General features: G+C 45.8%; 1 protein-coding gene across 1 annotated transcript in view; it reads right to left on the minus strand.

The window, feature by feature from the left end:
- LOC306789201 (junctophilin-1-like) overlaps positions 1-13,726 on the minus strand; it is a 47,668-nt gene extending 33,942 nt beyond the window's left edge. Inside the window, exon 1 of the mRNA XM_079285026.1 lies at positions 13,116-13,726. Within this exon, the coding sequence (XP_079141152.1) occupies positions 13,116-13,494 (379 nt within the window). The 5' untranslated portion in view covers positions 13,495-13,726. The remainder of the gene's footprint in view (positions 1-13,115) is intronic.
- Positions 13,727-14,000: the final 274 nt, after the last annotated feature.

The raw sequence follows: 14,000 nt of genomic DNA on the forward strand, positions 1-14,000 counted from the left end.
GTCAGATTTCATATTGAACGTGATGAATTATAAATAATAAATACTCTTATAATAAATAAATGTTCTTCTTATTTCAAGTAAAATAAGGACTGTATTAAAAAAACGAAATATATAAGAGAAAGCTTTTGAAAAATGTGACTCTTAAAATAATGTACACTATATTACCTGCTGAGGTACACCGTATATTACATGCTGAGGTACACCGTATATTACATGCTGAGGTACACCGTATATTACCTGCTGAGGTACACCGTACACTACCTGCTGAGGTACACCGTATATTACATGCTGAGGTACACCGTATATTACATGCTGAGGTACACCGTATATTACATGCTGAGGCACACCGTACACTACCTGCTCAGCTACACTTTACATTTCCTGATCAGGTACAGTGTACGCTACCTGCTCAACAGCATACAGCAGACAGACACAGTTAGAAACTAGCGGTTGAACATAGTGGAGCATTTAGCAAATAAAAAGAGACAGATCATTTTCTAAGGAGAACAGACCAAAACAGGAATAAAAGAGTGAATATTCACCATCATCTGGTGGATACAAACACCACGTGAATGATAATGTTGCTCTGTACTACATGAAATTGTCAACTGTTCGCTAACACATTATCCTTGTCAACTAAAAAGGTGATGATTAGTCAATGTTTTGGTCTAAGAGCCTGTTTTTGCTGCATCCAAGTGGCCAAATCAGTAATTGCAGGTTCAACGGATCAACGGATCCTAAGCAGCGGCCCCCAACCACCGGGCTGCGGACCGGTACTGGGCCGCACAGAAAGAATAAATATGATATTATTCCGTTTTATTGATTATCAGAGTCTGAAAGAAGTTTTATTTTGAAAAATTACCAGATTGTCTCGCAATTTCATCCGCCTGTGCCTCTTGACATGTCAAGACGCTTGTCTCGGTCACGTGATACGTTACCTCAAAAGTTAAGCCCACAAACTAGCGAAAATGAGTAAATCATTTTTGGAGATTTTCTTTGCCAAGAGGGAAAGGCCACTGAGGAGACAGAAGAAGCTTCATTTAACAGACAGACAGTCTCGCACATGCACAGGTAGATTATTTATATCAACAAAGTCACTTGTGACCTCGGATGACCCCCGTCGTCAATAAGTTCCGGTGTCATCCTGAGTTCAGTCCTTTTTCATCTTCTCGCTACGCAGGTTGACTACCATTGTAGTAGAAAAAATATATATTTTGTCTACGATCAAGATATATTAGAGTTTGTCGCGGTAGCCTTGTGACCACCGGTCGGAGTTGCGGATCTTCGCCCTCCAAAGGCTGCGACAAGCGGTCCCTCTTAGGAGGGAACGGCGCTTGCACCGTGCGGACCATCGAGCCCCGGACTCAGTCTGACAGGGGCCACCCAAATTGCGAAGACAGCAATCGGTGAGATCGACTAACATTGTTTGTCTATAACCATTGTTTGTTTTTTTCCTCGGTTTGCAGAGCGCTTCCGCTCTAGCTAATCGAGTGGCGTGCTAATGTGAGCGTTGAGTTACGCTGTCGGGCCGCCCTTCACAGTGAGCAGTGTTCCCGCTCAAGCTAACTTGGGAGATGCCTGTTAGACTAGATCGATGTTGACGTTGTGCCCATTGATTCCTTACACTAAGCTAACACTCGGATTGTGTCCATTGATTGTGGTAAACATTACGGCCATATCAGTTAGCAGTGTTCTCGCTCCGGCTAACTAGACTAAGCTGATACTCTGATTGTGTCCATTGATTGATGTGAACATTACGGCCATATCAGTTAGCGGATATCACAGTTAGCAGAGTGCCCTCGCTCCGGCTAACTGGTAGCACACCAAGAGTTACAGCAACTGTCCAAGTGAAGAGAGTGTCCTCGCTCCCCTCTCACTGTAAGGACTGTGTTCTTTTTTTTGTATTGTCCGTTTTTCACAGTAGCAGAGTACTCTCGCTCAAGCTAACTGGTGGGACTCCAATATCTGCAGTAAATATCTTAGCTGCAGCAACTATCCTAGTGAAGAGTGTCCTTGTTTCCCTCTCACTATAAGGACTGTTTTCCTGACCTGTTCCACAGTGGCAGAGTGCTCTCGCTCAAGCTAACTGGTGGGACACCAATATCTGCAGCAACTATCCTAGTGAAGAGTGTCCTCGCTCCCCTCTCACTGACTGTACCCTGCCTGTTCTCACAAACATTCAGCAGAGCGTCCCGCTCAGACTGACCTAGAGAGTCGGCCATGTTTGACTTTCCTGGCTGTAGGACCTGTATGGCTCCTCTACAGCCTGATGATGGCCATGACCTCTGCCCCTCTTGCCTTGGCCTCGAGCATCTGAGGGAAGGCCTCTGAGAACCCATGCATGAACTGTGGCATCATGCCTCGAGCAGTAAGGGCTGCTAGGCTCGCCGAGGCGGAACACCTGACAGGTATGGTCAACCTCCCCCTTTCAGGGCAGTTGAATCCAGCCCAACCTACCCGTTCCAAGCGCAGGGCCACAGAAACCGCAGGGGCTCTCTCCAAGAGGGCTAAACCCAGCGGGCTGTCTTCTAGAGTGGATCTGCTGACCCCCGAGCTAACTCAAATGAAGTCGCTTATACTGGCCCTCCAACCTAGTGTAGGGGGGGCTGAAGCACCAGATCCACCCGCGGCTGAGCTTGGCTCAGAAGAGGACGTTATATCACTGGCAGCATCAGCCAATCTCTTTACCGAGTACAGTGAAGAGTGGCCCTCCCATGCTTCTGGACCTGCCTCCCATTCGTCAGCTCAGAGCTCTTCGGAAGGGGCAGTCGATAGCTCTATGGGGTCTGTCATTTGCATGGCACTGGCGCGCCTGCAGTTAGATACGCAGCAGCCGGGACCCCAGCCTGCGAGTGCCTTCTTCAGGCGTGTTCTCGCCCCCACCACCTTTGCTGTTCCTCCCTCCGAAGAATATCTGAGGGAGCTACATGCATGCTGGAGAGACACCAGGACTCTGTCCCGTCTTACATCAGATTGCCGAACCATGGCGGCCATGCAGGACGTGGCAAGATTTGGCCTCGCCCGTATGCCAGCTGTTGAGCCGACTATTGCGTCCCTCATAGTTTCCCTGTTATTTCTCCCAGCAGCACATCAGCTACTGGGCAGCTCATGCTTCAGACCCCTGGGTGGTGTCCACCCGAACCCAGGGGTACAAGCTTCAGTTCCGACGCCAGCCACCAACCTCTAGCCGGGTCAAAATGACCAGTATCACCGATCCGGCAAAATCCCTAGCCCTGAACCAGGAGTTAGCCGCGCTCCTGGTCAAGGGTGCAATCGAGAGGGTGGACCCCCTGTCACAGCCCGGGGGGTTCTACTCAACTTACTTTCTTGTAAAGAAGATCGGCGGCGGACTGCGCCCAATCCTAGACCTGAGGGAACTAAACAAGTTCCTGAAGGTGTTACCATTTCACATGCTGACCACAGCAGGTGTCCTTCGGGCGGTTTCCAGGGGAGACTGGTTCACATCTGTCGACCTGAAGGATGCCTATTTCCATGTTCTCATTGCACCTCACCACAGGCGGTTTCTTCGCTTCGCCTTTCAAGGCGGTCACTTCCAGTTCAGGGTGCTCCCATTTGGACTCTCCCTCTCCCCACGAGTGTTCACAAGGTGTGTAGCTGCTGCCCTTTCCCCCCTGCAATCACAGGGCATGAAAATACTGCCGTACTTGGACGATTGGCTGATCTGTGCGCCATCCCAGCTTCAGGCAGCACAGGACACTGCTCGCCTTCTTTCTCACGTGGCCCGGTCGGGCCTCAGGGTGAACATGGAGAAGAGCTCCCTGAGCCCTTCCCAGAGCATAACCTTCATTGGTGTGGCTCTGGATAGTCACTATGAGTGCCTGTCCGTCACCCCAACGGGTGGACGACATCCTCCACAGCCTCTCTCCCTTCCGAGGGGGCAGACGGTTGCCCTACATTCGTTTTCTCCGCCTATTGGGCAAACTGACAGCTGCCTCAGCTGTCGTTCCCTTTGGTTTGCTGTCACTGCGCCCCCTGCAGAGATGGCTGAACAGCTTTCACTTGGATGCCAAGTGGCAAGTACACAGGGCAATAGTAGTATCAGAGCAGTGCCTACTCGCTCTATCCCCATGGAGGGAGAGAGCATACCTTGCAAACGGTGTTCCCATGGGTTCGGTCCCATTCCACCGAGAGGTGGCCTTTGCCTGACAAAAAAAAAAGTTGTGATTTTATTTTGAAGGGCATTTTTTTATGCAGCGGAATTATTCCTGAATTTAAGGCACTTGTTCAGTAGTGCAGGAAAAACACCGACCAATGCGTTGTGAATCACATCACATGATGCAGTTCAGCCAATCAAATGCGAGTATTCTGACAAATCCTGACTTGAGTGAGATGTACACACACCGTGACACACGGGGAGAGACGAGGATACAGAGAGCAGAGCAGGACTGTTGGTGTGAGATGTGAAAGTCAAATCATAGGACGATCTCCAAAAGAGAGAAATATCCAGAGAGACCAGAGTCATTAGACTGACTGGACAGACTAATAGAGGTGAATTCTTCAAACACTAATTTCTCTTTTTGGAAGATGACAAAAATATAACATTGTGGATTTTTCACTTCACCCTGAATGAACTGAGTTTAAAGCTGCAGCGCAATTCAGTGAAAATATTTTTTCTAAATTGAATTTCATTACGTAATTAATTTTTTAATCCAGCTGTTATTTTACTTGAAATGAGAAGAACATGTATTCATGTATTTCTAATCCATCCAGTTCAATTTGAAAAATGAGAATAATATTTGTTAAAATATAATTGATGTGTGCTTTCTTTATTTGATTTGAAAGTTGTTTACAACACAGAGACGTTACTACTACTAGATATCTTGAATATAGATATACCCAAATTATATATATATAAATATATATATATAAAAATGATATATATATAGATATATATATATATAATTTGGGTGGTGGGTCCCGGCTTGTCATTAAGGGGTGATGGTGGGTCCCGCAGCCAGACCAGTTGAGAACCACTGACATAGAGCATGTCAATGTTCTAGAGCAGCGGTTCTAGGGCTGGGCGATAAATCGATTTAATCGATTAATTCGAATGTGTGCTTTAAGGCGATGTGTTTTATTGAAAATCGAGAAAATCGCCCCTACCCTTCCCCCCCCGTTGGGTTCCCGTAGTTGAGTGCGCGCGCATTGTTTACAAACGAAAACAATGGCGGCCAGCAGTGAAGCTCTCGTTCTTAAGAGAGGGAAGAATGTGTCTTCGGTGGTCTGGAAATAGTTCGGGTTCGTGTCATCTGACACAGAACAAACAGCCTCAAACAGAGGCATGCCGCCGAGTGGGAGAAGTGTAGCACCCTGAGGAGGGAGCAGGACCGCGGGAGCACAAGCGACGCTGTCTTCCTGGCAAAAAATATTTAGAAAAAACATGCACTACTGTTTAATACTGTTGGTTATGTTGTGAATGCACTTGCTTTTGTTTACATGCACTTATTTACTGTGCAAAATATGTTATGTTGATGTTAGATCAGATGTTGGACTTTTGAAAATGTGAATGGTAAAGGGTCACATACATTTTATTTCATGCTGTGTTTGTATCAGTGTATTCAGTTAGAAAAGCTTACTGTAAAAAGTTACATTTGCACAGTTGTTTACAATGGAAGGCTACTATTTAATGCCATTTAATGTTATGTTTAATTTAATTTTATATTTAAATGATTCAGGGAAACAAAAGAGTGACCAAATACTTTTTGTATACTACAGGCACCTTTCTACAATGTTCAGGTTTTGTTTGCACTTTATTTTTATCAACCTACGAGGGAAAATCATCACAAAATAAAATAAAAAATTGTTTTCAACAGCTTCTGTCATCTGCAAAAATTTGTGTGGGAAAAAATCGATTTAAATCGTGAATCGGATTTTTTGTAAAAAAATCGGAGATTTTTTTTTTAGGCCATATCGCCCAGCCCTAAGCGGTTCCCAAACTTTTTAGGCCGCGCACCCCCTTCTACATCCCGACCGGGTTCGCGCACCCCCCCCCCCCCTTAATAAAAAAAAAAAAGAAGCAACAGAGCCTTTTAAGCCTTTATAGCCGCATAATAATCGGACCAATGAGAGAACAGTTTGCTCGCGCGTGGCATTTGTTTACAAGATTTAGTCCGCTGTTAAATGTTGCAGTGTGAACACAAACCGAACAAAGGAGCAACTGCAACAAAGCAAACAAACTGAAGGTGTGAAAACGCCCTGAAACACTGCAACAAAGTTTCAATAACTTTCAGTGACACAAGGCGTCACTTTTAAAGAGCAATACGGATGCGAGCACACACGCACAGGCTCAGAGGCAGATTATCACATTTCATTTACAATTAATGAGCGACTAATGTAGCCAGGATGTCTTCGGACAAAGCATCGATGCGGCGCGACACAGTGTTATTGGACACCGGGATCATGTCCAACTTTTTTGCTTCTTTCTCCCCAATCATACATTCCACCATCTCTCTGGCAGCTGGCGAGCTCACGTCTTCGGCGATTGTGTGCGGTAGCCCCTTTCTCGCTATTCTGTAACCAGATATGAAGCCCGTAGTGCGTCATTTATAGACCAACACATGAATGAGACTCCAGTTGTTTTTGGCTGTTTTGTAACTCCTCCAATTTCGATTTAAAATATGTAAGGGGCTTTTGACTTGCACTGGCATGCTTGGTGTTCAGTTGGCGACGTAAATAAGAGCTTCAGACTGTTAGCACAGAACCTCACTGCACACCACGCACTGTGGCTTTGGGGAATCTGCGTTGCCAATCCAAGTGAAACCCAGACACAGATACTTTTCATCATATTTCCTCTTTTTTTTCCCAGTCTGATGCTCACTCCTCTTTTTTCACCTTGACTCCGCGATGGGCCGATGTGCTCCCGATTTGTCTGTGCTATCCCTTCCTCCTTTTCGGTCTCCTCCGTCTCATCTTCCTCTGACTCTGGCTCGATTTCTTCTCCCGGTCTCTCCCCAACGCACCTCTCCGTTCCCCTCGCCTCCGATTCCTCTCTCTCTCTCTGTCCCTCTCCTCTTTTACGACTGATAGCTTCAGATGTCCCACCTGACAGTTTTTAAATTAAAATTACATTTTTTTTTAATATTTAATATTATTACACCATCAGACCGCCATTACACTTTTCCTCTCGCGCACCCCCTAGAGGCAGCTCGCGCACCCCCTAGAGGCAGCTCGCGCACCCCACTTTGGGAATCCCTGTTCTAGAGCTACGGGCCGTGCACCTAGCGCTCAAACATTTTCTGCCATACTTGAGGGGAAAGCATGTGCTTGTCCATTCGGACAACACCTCTGCGGTGTTTCACATAAACCATCAAGGGGGCACCAGATCCGCGGAGTTACTACGGGTATCCCGTGCCCTTCTGACTTGGGCTGCCCCTCGCCTTACCAGCCTTTGGGCAATGTACCTACCAGGGGAACGGAACCAGGTCGCAGATTTCCTGTCCCGTCACAAGCCTCCACCGGGGGAGTGGCGGCTTCATCCAGATGTAGTGCAGAACATTTGGGGTCTCTTCGGAAGGGCAGAGGTGGATCTCTTTGCCTCGGAGATGTCGACCCACCATCTACCCGGCTGCAGTACGAAAACAGGTGGAGGCTGTTTTCTGACTGGTGTGTGGTTCGGAACAAGGACCCGGTGCAGTGCCCCATACCTGTTGTACTTGAGTTTCTGCAGTCCCTGCTAGATAAGGGCCGGTCTCCCTCTACCCTGAGGGTATACGTGGCCGCTCTTTCATGGCACCATGCTAGGGTCGACAATGGCACAGTAGGGAGCCACAGACTGGTGTCCCTCTTCCTAAAAGGGGCCCTGCGGTTGCCATCACTTCAGCTAAACGTGTAGGCGAGCTGCATGCCCTGTCGGTGAGTGAATCGTGTCTGAGGTGGAACTCAGATGGATCGGGGGTTACTTTGTGGCCTAATGCAGCATTTCTCTCAAAGGTGCTGACACGCTCACATATCAACCAGCCTATCCAGCTGGCGGAGTTTGACCCCCCATCGGGAGAGGAGAGGTCAAGGCTGCTGTGCCCAGTGCGGGCCCTCAGAGCTTATGTGGAAGCCACCGCTTGCATACGGCGGTCGGAGCAGCTTTTTATCGGTTATGGTGGACCTAAGAAGGGCTGTGCCCTTTCAAAACAGCGCCTGTCCCACTGGATAGTGGAGGCCAATGCCCATGCATACAAGGCGAGCGACCGTCCTCTGTCATCCGGAGTGAGGGGCCACTCTACCAGGAGTGTCTCCACGTCATGGGCAGCCCTGAGAGGTGTGCCTGTGGAGGATATATGTGCTGCGGCCTCATGGGCATCACCGAGCACATTCACCAGACACTACAGAGTGAACGTTGCCACCCCTCACCCACTGGGGAGGGTTCTTTGGCCAGCTTCCTCTGCCTGAGCTATACGAGGTGGGTACTTGTGATTCCTCGTCACTCTTTTGGTATAAGTCATCCAGTGTTAAGCACTGCCTCTGGCGGTCAGTAAGGATGAAATAGAACGAAAGTTACGAATGTAACTACGGTTCTATGACTCCTGGATGACCGACAGAGTTCTTGGTCACTCGGAATCCCGTGAACTCGCGAGAAGATTCCATAGGACTGAACTCAGGATGACACCGGAACTTATAGACGACGGGGGTCATCCGAGGTCACAAGTGACTTTGTTGATATAAATATTCGACCTGCGCATGCGTGAGACAGAAGATATCCAGTGTTAAGCACTGCCTCTGGCGGTCATCCAGGATTCATAGAACCGTAGTTATTCGTAACTTTCATTATATTGGGATATAGAAGTCAAAATTAAACAAAACAAAATTAATTTAGTTTCAATGAAAAGTCTCAACAGGCTAATATGACACTAACACTGCTTGTATTTAATGAGCAGTCTTAGATTGTCTGATTGGCTGGGAACAATTTAAGTAAAATGGATTAATTCTGGCCACATCAAGGTACAGGGCAGAGCTAAAGATAGAGGGAGTAGAAGAGAGAGGGGCCCCTTGGCTGGGAAGCATAAATGGTTTCACATAACCAGTAGTGGGTAAAAGTAGCTCCACATACCCTTTACTGCTATACATGAATGTGATACAGCTCAGGCTTCTACTTGGGCAAAAGTGCTGAAGAAGAATTTGTCATGAAATACAGAGTAAGAAGTTACAGTAAACACTTGAAAGTTCTAGTTGACGTTCTAGTATTACAGTGCTCCAACCTACAGCTTGGTTTGGTATGTTGTTTTTCATAAGGCTTCCTCACAGGTTTCCATGGATCGTGGTTTTATCTGGACCCTGGTCCTTGCTCCCGCCATAGCCCTGCTAGTCTTTGTGCTTTCTCGCCTCGCAGGTTTCCGTGGATCCTGGTCTTGCCTCCTGCTTTGGTTCTGTCATATACATTGAATGTGTTGTAACTCTGTTATGTTGTTCATTCTGTACACATGACATATATTACACTTCTGTCCATCCCAATAGAGGGATCCCTCCTCTGTTGTTCTCCCTAAGGTCTCTTCCTCTTTTCTCCCCATTAAAGATTTTTTTGGGGGGAGTTCTTCCTGTTCTGATGTGAGAGTCCTGGGACAGAGGATGTCGTATGTGTACAGATTATAAAGCCCTCTGAGGCAAATTTGTAATTTGTGATTTTGGGCTGTACAAAAATAAATTGAAATTTAATTGAATATAAAGGGCACATCACCTCCATAAAGTTGGGGGGGATTCATAATGGTGTGTTCACACCAAACATGAAGTGCATTTGTCGACGCGACGTGATTACATACAAAGTCAATGGAAAGATGCTAATATGAGAAATTCACCTATTTGCTATTAACGTCCTTGAAAGCTATCAGCGCTGAGATTCTCCTGTTGTCAGCAACATTCTGACTTTGGTGAATCAGAAATTGAGCAAAAGTGTATTGTGGCCATCTGGCAGCACTCTGTTAGTACTTCATAATTGTACAGAGACCAGATGAAAATGTATGTGTATAAATGTATGTCGTCGATGCCAAATATGCATGCTTAATTTAGACGTCGTTTTTCTGTATATTGATGGTGCCGCATAGCATTAGCCCTGATTGACCCAAAACAAGTATTTTAAAAGTTGTTTGCCTGTCATCCCACAGACAGTCCTGACAAAGCATAAACTCAGAAGTTTTACAAATCGGTATCATGTTGGAGTTATCTTAGTTACGTTTTGATTTGTTTATTGCGATTAAACCACAGAAAATATCTGTTTAATTTGAGTTGATTCTGCTGTAGAAATCCAGATTAACTCAGTAAACATGTGACTTGCTCGATACAGTTAATTGAGCTTGATGAAAATGAAATGGAGGTAAGCCCCTCCTCTCCGGCGACTCTCACAGGAATAAGGCAAATAAACACAAATGATCATACGGCCAAACTCGCACTTTGATGGCAATTTGATGGAAGATTGGCATTGTGTTTGGTGTGAACACCAAAACAGAACAGTCCAAATCAAAGCAGCAGAGGTATAACGCTTCCCATCTTTTTGTCCCTATGTAGCCAACACTTCTGATGATGCAACTGAATAGCATCTTTTGTTTGACCCCCCCTGCCTGGTTAACATCCGTCTGTCACCACACAAACAAAAAGGTATAGTCTTTAAGTCAAAGTTGAGATACGCCTCAAGACATCAGTATTATTTAGTCAGACTTGACACAAAGCAGCCTCAGAATACGTCATAGAGTCAGGTGTTTCTGAGGTATGAGTAGTACTAGTAATTCTGAATCAGCTATGGTGCCGCAAATACAAACATTGCACAGACCCAGAAACTAAGTCTACTATCTCGTTTTAATTGAACTTAGCAAGACTGAACTGAACATGCTACCTAACTGGCTAGGTAGCTAGGCGGAGTTGGTTTACTGAGCATCAAATTGAAGAGACAGTGTTAAGGGCTCTGGTTAGCTAATTAAATCTGAGTCACCTTGATAGCGTTTTGATTCTAAAGATGTTCCTCAGAGAAAGACACAACTCTGAAGATCAAAGACAGACTTTCTGTGAATGCTCAAGTTAATCGGAGCTAGCTAACAATGCTAACACAGTCTCTTCTCTTACTGGGTATTGAGGTGGCCTAGCTAGCTAGGTAGCCTGAGCAGACTTGTTAAGCTAAGTGAGGCTTTAAAGCTACAGAAGTTAGTTACTGTCTCTGTGTACTGTGTTTACTTACAGCAGCATCTAGTAGGTTGATTCAGAACAACGCTGGCATGGTTGTTGCTCTTGCTAACAAGAGCTAACTGGCTAACTTTGGCAGGAGTCATTGCGCTTGCTCATTAAGAGAGGCAGGGGGTACTTGAATGACTAATATGTGAGAGGGCGGTGACGTGAGAAGTGACATTATAAAAAATTGGGCAGCAGCAGCTCAGTCCATGGGGACATGGCACGGGAAATTTTATTGTATTCAATGTAAGGTTCCACAACAGGTGTGCTCTGTTAAAATTGAGCATTACACATTCCAACCCATTAAAGTGGATGTCAAAGACTGCTCTGCAAAAACGAGGCAGCAATGGGGGTCATCTGTACAAATCCAGCTCAGACCAAGTACGGGGTATGGATTAGTACAGTGGTTCTCAAACTGTGGGGCGGTGGTATTACAGGTGGGGCGCACTTTTTTTTAAAAGTAATTAATATATACATGGCGAAATACCTGTACTTTCGTGTAAATGTTTACGTTACGCCGTTAACAGGTTATAGTTGCGCATGCGCGACGGCCATGATCCTTGGCGATTCACATGTGTGGCTTATTGTTCCAAATGAAGAGACATTTGGCAGGCGGGAACAGAAAAGCAACCGCAAGCGATGCATCCGAGACGAACAGCAAGCAGTCAAGAAGAACATATGATGACGCCTATCTTGCTCTGGGTTTCACAGTGAACGCGGTAGGAGATGAGGAGAGACCAGTCTGTGCTTTATGTCTGAAAACTCTAGCTGCGGATAGTACGAAACTCGTTTTGTTTAGTTTTTCACAGGTTGCGCTTTATTATCTTGAAAAGATGTTTAGTGCAAAACAGGTTAATTGCAGCCAATTGCAATAAGCTATTTTATGCCAAATTGTAGTTATTTTTGCACAGATATAACTTTATTTGCATTGTTCTAACAAAGTGATTGCACATTGTATTTGTTTTTGTCTGATGGAGCAATCTCATTTACTTAAAAGTGATCACAATTTTCTTTATTCTATTATTTGAAAAAGCACAGACGGAGGAGTCACAAAATGTTATTTCAATAAAAATTCAACATAGACCATTTTGTTACAATTTTGTTGGGGCGGTGGGGCATGAACATTTTTCTTCCTCCAAAGTGGCGCACGACAGAAAAAGTTTGAGAACCACTGGATTAGTAGATGTTCCAGTTCACCTCCGGGGCACTACAGAGCAAGGGGCAAGGGGCACCTCTACGGCAGTAGGATGGGGGCGCCATCCTACTGCCGGGCCACCTCGCTCTGATTACTGCGTGTGCATGTGTGTATTTCCAGTCTGTGTGTAAAATGACAACCAAGTAAAAAAAAAAAATGAATTTCCTCCAGAGGGAATAATTAAATCTTCTTCTAAATTGTGTCATGATGAAATGTTTTAACAAAAAAGAAAGAAATAAATAAAATACAGAAGAAAAGTACAAAATATTCTATTAATGAAATGTAATGATGAAAAAACATAAGTTTTAATAATTGCTACAGTCTCTTCATGAAGTGTTGGTTCATTTGTATATTTTACACTATTCACTGCCCTTTCTATGACACGCTTATGGTTGATACCAATCCCTCATTTTGGAAAACAAATCTAATTTGTAGGGTTACAAGCCTGGGAAAAATGTAAAATATCTAAAATAAATTACAAACACTTGATTCATATATTCCACAGCTTCTTAATACAACGGAATAATAGTATGAACATAAGTTCACAACAAACCCAATGTTGCACTTGTGTGAGTGTGTGTGTGTGTGTGTCAACGTGGGTTTGCTAATGAGGGCGTTAAGGTTGATGTGTGGTCAGTGGGCACAAGCACAATGCTTTTGATACAATGTATCAATGTATTAGTTTCTAAAAATGGACTAAATATGTTCCAACATTGAAAAACATCTAGTTGCATAATAATTGATGTCCCCCTCTCACCTCCATCACCGTACGTCTCCACGCCGTATCCATCCTGCAGCCCGTTACTCCAGGTGCCCTCGTACCTGGCCGGTGTGTTTAGGCTCTGCCGGACTCCGTACCGGCCCTTGAACCCGTGAGTCCACTCTCCCCGGTATATCCACCTTCCCTTAGTTTCTACGCCGAGTCCGTGGCGTTTCCCTTGCGCCCAGTACCCCTGGTAAAGGTTCCCGCTGGGCCAGGTGTAGACCCCGACCACCTCAAAACCGTTGGACCACGAGCCCGAGTACTCGCCCTGGCCCTTGGGACCGGTGCACACACCCTGGCCGTGGGCTTTGCCTTCCTCCCAGCCTCCGCAGTAGGTGCCACCATCGTCAAAGTCGAACCGACCGCCCGTCATTCAGAAACGGAGGGTAAAAAGTACTACTCGGTGGCTTATTGTGAAGTCCAGAGTGTGCGGGTTGTTCTCAGATGCGCGGTGATGATGACAGGGAAGCTCCGGTGAGAATAGGAGCTCTCAGCGGAGGTGTGATGGAACGGGGAGTGATGGCGGCTGGGTGCATCAGCAGTGCAGTGACGGTTACTGAAAGCGGGACGTGGGAGGGTGAGAGGCGGCCGCCACGGCTGCCAGAGTCGCTCCACTGCTGAGTGCTGGAAGACTCTCCCACCCTGAAGTGAAGTCTGCTAAAATACACGTGATGAAACACGATAAGCTTCCTGTTTGAGTTTTCATAATAAAAGCCGGTCATTCAACTGCTGTTTTCGAGTATTGGTCTGAAAGGAGGAGGTGAATAAACAACAGTTAGGCAATACAGGGATTCATTTTTCTATCATAGCACGTCACCACAACAGTGACATTGTGATATTAACACATTACCTATAATTTCAACTGACAAACTATTTGAT

Source organism: Melanostigma gelatinosum, assembly GCF_949748355.1.
Source record: "Melanostigma gelatinosum genome assembly, chromosome: 15".
Classification (NCBI taxonomy): domain Eukaryota; kingdom Metazoa; phylum Chordata; class Actinopteri; order Perciformes; family Zoarcidae; genus Melanostigma; species Melanostigma gelatinosum.